General features: G+C 30.9%; 2 protein-coding genes across 2 annotated transcripts; both read right to left on the bottom strand.

The window, feature by feature from the left end:
• Positions 1-2168, bottom strand: LOC125221473 (probable pectinesterase 29). The gene is made up of 4 exons (XM_048123593.1): positions 1984-2168; positions 1409-1568; positions 794-1006; positions 1-261 (listed from the first exon to the last, which is right to left on the bottom strand). The coding sequence occupies exons 1-4, from the start codon at positions 2166-2168 to the stop codon at positions 1-3; spliced, it is 819 nt and encodes a 272-aa protein (XP_047979550.1).
• A 2663-nt stretch (positions 2169-4831) lies between these two features.
• Positions 4832-6899, bottom strand: LOC125221472 (probable pectinesterase 29). The gene is made up of 5 exons (XM_048123592.1): positions 6715-6899; positions 6159-6318; positions 5529-5741; positions 5081-5331; positions 4832-4988 (listed from the first exon to the last, which is right to left on the bottom strand). Exons 1-5 carry the CDS (start codon positions 6897-6899, stop codon positions 4832-4834), a joined length of 966 nt encoding a protein of 321 aa, XP_047979549.1.
• Positions 6900-9316: the final 2417 nt, after the last annotated feature.

The following is a 9316-nucleotide window of genomic DNA, read 5'->3' as shown; positions in this document are numbered from 1 at the left end:
TTAAACGTACTCTAGGCCGCCGGAGTTGAAATAAGGATCCCATCCTTGAGGAACGATGACGTCCGACATGAATGTCTTGTAGAATATAACTCTGGCATATTTTCTCCACGGTCTTCCTAGATATGCTTTACCTCTTCCAATTATATAGCAATATTTGAATACAAATCCATTTGTTTCATTTGGATTGTCTCTTCCTTGTGCGGTTATGTATCCTATGCCTTCTTCTCCTAGATTTTGACCTAAAACATATATCACACAATTCTGGAGAGAGAGAGATTTGTTACTAATTGAGTGCACCAATTGATGAATTGTAGCAATAGAAATTAAAGAATGCTAAGATACCATTATACCCCACAATCTTTTTTTCACAAACAATATATAGTACTTCAATCATACACCATTAATGATCACATTTCATCATTTCTAAAATGTCATGTCAATCTCAGATGGATAATTTGTGGCGAACGGAGTGAAACATAAAACAATGATCTCTAGCTACAATTTTCTGTAATACTCCATCCGTCCCAGCTAAGATGACACATTCCTTAGCCGGCACGGGATTTTAGGAGTTATTGGTTAATGCGTTTAATTGGAGAGAGAGAAGGTGGATGGAAGTATTAAAATAGAGAGAGAAAGAAAGATGAATATTTTAATAGGGGTGAGAAAAAGTGATTGGATGTATTAATTAAATAGAGAAAGTTTCTAAAAAAGAAAATGTGTCATCTTAGTTGGGACAAACTAAAAAGGAAAACGTGTCATCTTAAGTGAGACGGAGAGAGTAATAAATTACTACCTCATAAATGGATTGGCCTGAGCCAAAGATAAAATCAACAGCTCCTACAATAGTGCAGTGTTTGAAGTAATGCCTTCCGGACACATCCCACAGCGTATCTTGCAATCCATAGAATCCGCATCCATAAAACCCCGTTTTGTCTCCTTCGACCTTTGCTGCTAGTGCCGGTTTCATCGGATTTTGCGGTCCGATCCGCGGATAGTTGTAAGAATTCTGTTTTGAAAACAACCCATGTAATAACAATCTAGCAATATTGAACAAGAAAAGACTACTAATTTTGAATAAAGACAGATCCAAGTGATGTTTAATTAGATTTTACTTCTGGCCTACTATGTCAGATTTTACGAGGACTAGGTAAAATCTCATTCATTGAAGCGTACCTGATACGTAAAGGAGATCAACCAAATCCTCATAAGATTCCATCTCAAAATTAATTAATTATAGGAGTGACTCACTAAATATAAGGTGATCTATTTTTACTTCTCATTTCCATTATAGGACAACTCACGTGTGAATATCTCAACAAGCGGAATCAATGCCAGCTAGGATCATGCCTCCGTATAGCAACACACACACTGACACGAACAAATGTTTTATGATTACTAGGGTTCTTACAATGAAGCTTATGCCCTTAAAAATAATGTTGTCTCCTTGAGTAATTAAAGTAGCACTTTCATCCATCGGCCCATGAGCGTCTGCTACGACGTAGGTTATTCCCATTCCCTCTCCGGCCATGTATATGAACGACTTTCTATAAGGAATGTACACTCTTTCCCTACATAAAAGATATCACAAGGAAAAAACTCAATATACATAGACCAAATCTATCAATACACCAACTTTGAGGATGTAGTCAATTTTTCATAAAATCAAATTTTGCCGAAATTGAATCCTACGTGGCAGAACAAAATATCTATGTGGCCTAACACGTGGTTGATAGGTCGGAATGTATATCTATGTGCCCAAATATGAAGGGGATTGGTCGATTGAATATGAGTTGGACATACCACTTCATCTTAGTGTCAATTGAAATTGACACTAGACATGTTACACATGATTTAATTTGGCCAAAATAGTTGACCGTGGGAAATTGACTTTACGTTCAAAATTGATGCAATTTTTTTACCACATTATTCAAAGTTGATGGAAAAGACCAAAATTGGACTATAGTTCGTGATAAATATACACACCTGTATACTCCTGCCTTGATGAGTATGCAGGTCCAATTCAGATTGTTTTCAGGGATAGAATCAACTGCTGGTTGAATGCTTTTGAAGCCTCTACCCGATTTTTCGACGACCATGGTTGTCGAACAGTTCACTTTGATTTCCCCATTATTGGAATCTAGTGCCACCTTCGCCATGCTTGCTTCCATTGCTAACAAAAAAGAAATCAAACTGAATATGAATATTGCCATTTTGGAGTGATTAATGTATATTTTCTTTTCATATGATTAATCTAAGCAGATAATGTAGTTTTTGGTGTCACTGTCTTAAGTTTTATAGTGCAGTTTGAAGATTCAAATTATTACATCAATCTTGATTAAGTGAACCAGTTGATAGGAGCGGCTAAATTGAACACCAGATTTGATCAGATATTTGGTTAATCAATAATCCTACAATCAAAGGGATCAGTGAATTGGTTTTTACTTTATACTATTGTTTATATTTATTAAGATTTTTCCTTAAATTTTGGGAGTGGAAAAATCCTGCAATTCATATTTTAAATATATGTAATAGAAAATAGTAGCATTTGAAAAATATTGCCTATATTTAATTTTGAGGGAATATGATATATTTAAAAAGAATAGTGATTTAGGACATAATGTCTCCATGACATAATACCCTTATGTCTATGCTATAATTATATTTTATATGTGGACAAATATAACCAAACGCTATTTTTGGATAAAATTAATTAGTATGATCATTAGGGGGTGATCTAATTTCTATAATAAAGAATAATAAAGCTAACGGTGAAATTAATTCAATAGAATATATTATATATTTTACATAGAAATAACATAAAAATAAATACTCAAAAATCAAACTAGAGTACTAATATTATAAAATACTTAAAATTAAAACAATAAATTCAATTAGTATTATATTTATTTTGACTAAGGTTCGACAATAATTTTCCAAAAATTAAAAATTTGAATAAATTAAATTTTCAAAATTGAATAATTTAGAATAGTAAGTATGATATAAAAAAACCTACACCCAATTAGTATTAATATATTATATATATTTTCTTAATTTTGTTTCATGATATAGTGAATTGAGCTAATAACTCAATTATTTATAATGTAAAAGAGTAAATACCTTGTAATTATTTATTTGATCGAAGTTCGATTGCAATATTCTAAAAATAAAAAATTTAAATAAATTAAAATTTTGGAAAGGAAAGAAGTAGTATAACAAAAATTACATAATTCGTAAAATAAAAACTATAAAGTCAATTATTATTATTATTATTATTATTATGATTATTATTATTATTATTATTATTATTATTATTATTATTATTTTTATTTTTATTTTTATTTTTATTTTTATTTTTTTTATTATTTTTATTAATTTTTAATTTATTTAATGATATACTGAATGGAGCTTAAAACTCTAATATTTTATATAAGAAAAAAGAAGAAAATAATATAGATATTAAATAGATTAGTTAGAAACATAAAGCATGATTTTGTTACCAAGGTTCAACTATAACATTCGAAACAATAAGAACTTAAAGAAATTGAATTATGGAAGTAACGAATTAAAATAAAAATTATTAATTTTTTGCAATCCAAATTGTTACTTAACTAGTACTGATATATCAAATTTTAATTTGTTTCATAATATAGTTAATTTGCTAAGAACTCTACTATATATTGCTTTTAGAGTAAAGGTAAAAAGTGGTCATAAACATATGACCGAAATATGAATTTACTAAAACATTCACTTTTTGAAAATCAGGTCCTAAACAGACGAAATTGTCGTCGGATTGATCCTTTTTTTACGGTTCCGTAAAAAAACTGACGATCAACGCCCAATTAGTGATATTTTGACTAAATAATAAATATAAAATTATAATTATAAATTTATTTTGAAAGTGAAAATTTAAAATAAAAAATATGCAATTCATAAAAATATTAAATATAAAATTTATAATTATAAATTTAACTATCAAAATGGCTTGTAACTAATTTTATTTTTGATCGAGGTTCAATTATTTTGTTAATGTTAAAAATTATAAATTTAATTGTCAAATGACTTGTAACTAAAAGGAGATAATTAATGATAAAACAAATATGTTGAATCTTAATCATAAAAAACAATTATATAAAATTACTAAAGAACATAAAATTATAACAAGAGATATACTTAACAAACAAACCCAATATAGAAAATAATTGAGTTTAATAATCTTGATGTATAAAGACATTAAATCTTGAAAGAAATTAAAATGTTTAGTATGCAGCATTCAAATCTCTAGAGATTAGTGTGGTAATAATGGATTGAATTTGTTTTCCAAAAATATAAACATAATGGATAAAGGGTAAGAACGTCTAGTACAAAATGTATATTTAAAATAATATATAGAAATAATAGAAATTGACATAATAGTTCCCCTATTATGGCTTAGACATTATGTCTCCAAAACATTTTTCATTGATTTTAGTATTTCCTACTTGCTGTGGAGGTGATTACATAGTATATGCAAATATGGGAAGCGTTTTCCTTTTGATACTATTGTTTATGTAGTGCATACATCTGACATTTTTTGAAATCCCGTTTCATTCAAAATTGTGGTGTCGTGTCTATCCTCTTTTCTGATGACGGAATAGATGAAAAATTTATAATCTTGTTGAAGAATGAAAAATCGTATTGGCACTATATCACCTAAGAAATGAGTGTATTTGAATAAAAGAGATCAACCACTTATCCAACTATTTATGTTTTGCAAGAAATCAATAACAGGCTAATAGTACATGATCAGTGAATTTAATTATGAAGCTTGAGGTGTCAATGTTTTTCCAATTGATCATATTGGCGTAATCCATCCATCGCTATTAATGTAGTTGATGTTGATCAAGTCTTGCAACCCTTGACCACTCAGCTTACTTTTTGCCCATGCCGCTCTTCCCAAAGTCTTAGCGCCGGGTCCGATACAATCGATCTCTGCGACCGTCAATAGGCTCCTACAATCGAACCAAGAAAATTGTTTGTGGACGGAGATAGTACTATTTTACGTGTGGTTAAGATGAAAATGATGGATGAAAATTAAACGTACTCTAGGCCGCCGGAGTTGAAATAAGGATCCCATCCTTGAGGAACGACGACGTCCGACATGAATGTCTTGTAGAATATAACTCTGGCATATTTTCTCCATGGTCTTCCTAGATATGCTTTACCTCTTCCAATTATATTGCAATATTTGAATACAAATCCATTTGTTTCATTTGGATTTTCTCTTCCTTGTGCGGTGATGTATCCCATGCCTTGTTCTCCTAGATCTTGACCTAAAACTGATATCACACAATTCTGGAGAGAGAGAGAAGAAATTTGTTACAAATTGAGTGCACCAATTGATGAATTGTAGTACTTCATTCATACACCATTAATTGTCACATTTCATCATTTCTAAAATATCATGTCAATCTCAAATGGATAATTTATGGCGAACGGAGTGAACATAATACAATGATCTCTAGCTACAATTTTCTGTAATAATAAATTACCTCATAAATGGATTGACCTGCCCCAAAGATGAAATCAACAGCTCCTACAATAGTGCAGTGTTTGAAGTAATGCCTTCCTGACACATCCCACAGTGTATCTTGCAATCCATAGAATCCGCATCCATAAAACGCCGTTTTGTCTCCTTCGACCTTTGCTGCTAGTGCCGGTTTCATCGGATTTTGAGGTCCGACCCGCGGATAGTTGTAAGAATTCTGTTTTGAAAACAACCCATTTTAATAACAATCTAGCAGTATTGAACAAGAAAAGACTACTAATTTTGAATAAACATAGATCCAATTAGTGACGTTTAATTCTGTTGCTAGATGACAGATTTTACTTGTTGCCTACTATGTCAGATATTACAAGGACTAGGTAAAATCTCATTCATTGAAGCGTATATACCCGATACGTGAAGGAGATCAACCAAATCCTAATAAGGTTCCATCTAAAATAGAATTAATTATATGAGTGACTCACTAAATATAAGGTGATCTATTTTTACTTCTCATTTCAATTATAGGACAACTCACGTGTGAATATCCCAACAAACAGAGTCAATGCTAACTTGAATCATGCCTTGTATAGCAACACACACACACACATGTTTTATGATTACTAGGGTTTCTTACAGTGAAGCTTATGCCCTTAAAAATAATGTTATCTCCTTGAGTAATTAAAGTAGCACTTTCATCCATCGGCCCCTGAGCGTCCGCTACGACGTAGGTTCTTTCCATCCCCTCTCCGGCCATGTATATGAACGACTTTCTATAAGGAATGTACACTCTTTCCCTACACAAAAGAAAATATCACAAGGAAAAAACTCAATTTACATAGACCAAATTTATCAATTCACCAAGTTTGAGGATGTAGTCAATTTTTCATAAAATCAAATTTTGCCTTGATAGGTCGGAATGTATATCTATGTGCCCTAAAATGAAGGGGATGGGTCGAATGGCGAATTAACAATTGTTTTTCTTTTAATTCTGAAAATGAGTTGGACATACCACTTCATCTTAGTGTCAATTGAATTTGACAAAAGACATGTTACACATGATTTAATTTGGCCAAAATAGTTGACCATGGGAAATTGACTTTACGTTCAAAATTGATGTTTTTTTTACCAAATTATTTGAAGTTGATGGAAAAGACATGAATTGGACTATAGTTGATGATAAATTTACACACCTGTATACTCCTGCCTTGATGAGTATGCAAGTCCAATTCAGATTGTTTTGAGGGATAGAATCAATTGCTGCTTGAATGCTTTTGAAGCCTCTACCAGATTTTTCGACGACCATGGTTGTCGAACAGTTCACTTTGATTTCCCCATTATTGGAATCTAGTGCCACCTTCGCCATGCTTGCTTCCATTGCTAACAAAAAAGAAATCAAACTGAATATGAATATTGCCATTTTGGAGTGATTAATGTACATTTTCTTTTCATATGATTAATCTAAGCTGATAATGTAGTTTTTGGTGTCGCTGTCATAAGTTTTATAGTGCAGTTTGAAGATTCAAATTATTACATCAATCTAGATTAAGTGAACCAGTTGATTGGAGCGACTAAATTGAACACCAGATTTGATCAGATATTTGGTTAATCAGTAATCCTACAATCAAAAGGATAAGTGAATTGGTTTATACTTTATACTATTGTCTATATTTATTAAGATTTTTCCTTAAATTTCGGGAGTGGAAAAATCCTGCAATTCATATTTTAAATATATGTAATAGAAAATAGTAGCATTTGAAAAATATTACCTATATTTAATTTTAATACATAATACCAAATAGAGTAAGTATACATTATCTTGACCAAGATCGATTGGGCAATTTAGGCCTAATCTGGTGTTGGGCCGAATTGGGCCAGAAATTGTAGCGCAAATAGAATTTGGCCCAGCCTGCCCGATGGTTTTTTGGCCCGGCCTAGCCTTTTACCTACTTTGTTGTTATACAAAACATGATATTGATATGTTAATAAAACACATTATATTATGTACTAGTAAATACACCCGATACATGTACGAGGTATGACCAATTGCTATTTTTTCTGAATTTGCTAACTCATCAATATATTAAAAAAAATGTTATCACGATGACATTTGAGCGTCTACACAAATTTAGTTAATATTCATATACTTATATCAAGTTAACAATTTAAGAATATTATAATGCACCTCATACATGCATATTGCGTTAATACTAAATCGAATCAAATTTTATATGTCTTGCAATTGCAAATGTGCTTATAAATATTTTAATTGTATAATAATTCTCTCAATTAAACTTGTGATCTTGTTAATTACATGTTGCATTATATGTGACTACAACAATGGATAGGATCGGATAATAGGGTTTGTAGTATTATATAGAGGCTTAATTAATCAAATAATTAAATGCGTGTTTTGTATCTTATATAGTTATTTAGAAGCAATGACTTGATATATTTTAAGATAAAGTTTTTTCTAGAAATAGATAGTTTTTATGGAGCAATAATCTTGCTAATTATCGATTAATTTACATCACAGATCATAGATTGTGGCAGAAAGTTATGTAGAATTTTCATTTTTTCATATTTCTTAATTTGCCCATACCAAATTGTTGCACTAGTAGTTAATTTGTCATATTTATATTTCACCGACCGTATATGGAAAAGGTTCAAAATTAATGTTAACTTTACATTTTTTAATTTATGTTAGCTTTATGGGTACTCTACATATCGCCGCATTGTAACAAATAAACTTAACTTTTATTAAATTATTATATCGTACATATATCCACTTTCTATGGGAAAAAAAATTAAACGGACAAAGACACAAAAATAACAGAGAAAAAAAAAATAAGAATAGATATTAAGGGTTAAAAATACGAAACTGGCATCACTGAAATTAACTGAAAACTAACGTTAGAAAAAGTAACAAAAGTGAAATTAAGTAGATACATAATAAATAAAATTAATGTAACTTTAATTAGAATTAACTAAGTCGTACTAACTTCCACGGAACCCCTTCGAAATCCAATCTCCATATTTATTCCCCGAAAGCATCAACTTTTCATTTTCTCTCTTAATAAAAATCTATTTTGAAATGTCCAGATTTATGGTGTGTGCAGTATTCATTTGTACACTTCTTTTTATCACAAATGGCATAGAGTTAGTGGATATTCCCACAATCAATGTGGGTAAGTCACAAAATTCGAGCTTTTCGAGTATTCAAGCTGCCATTAATTCTGTTCCTTCGAATAACAAGAAATGGATTTCCATCTCTGTCTCAGCTGGAGTTTACAAGTACTATTCTTTTTCTCTCTTTTCTTAGCCTTCTCCATGCTACTACTCCCTCCGTTCCATAGTAATAGAGTTATTTTGTCATTTTAGATCGTTCCATCGTAATAAAATTATTTCATTTTTAGTAAAAGTCAACCACATTTTTCCACGCCTACTTTACTTTCTCTTACTTTTTTCTCTCTTTATCTCTCCACTTTTTTCATTTTTCACTTTATTCTCCCTTTACTTAACTCACCTAACACAATATTTCTTAATCTCCGTGCCGAAAAGAAACGCCTCCATTACCATAGAACGGAGGCAATACAATTTTTTATTTAATTTTTTTTATAGGCAAATGAATAGAAATTTAAAAGACTGCACACGCTAGACTCTAGACTCTAACCTTTGACATTTGGGCTCAAGCATTAACCACTCTATCACTTACTAACTGGCACACAATTTTTCTAATGCTAGTTTATGTTTGGTGACTATAGGACTTATTTGTGTATGTGGAAGGTTGAGAGC

This window comes from Salvia hispanica, chromosome 4 (genome assembly GCF_023119035.1).
Source record: "Salvia hispanica cultivar TCC Black 2014 chromosome 4, UniMelb_Shisp_WGS_1.0, whole genome shotgun sequence".
Taxonomy (NCBI): Eukaryota; Viridiplantae; Streptophyta; class Magnoliopsida; order Lamiales; family Lamiaceae; genus Salvia; species Salvia hispanica.
Note: the sequence above shows the minus strand (reverse complement) of the source record. Positions and strands in the feature narration are given on the sequence as shown.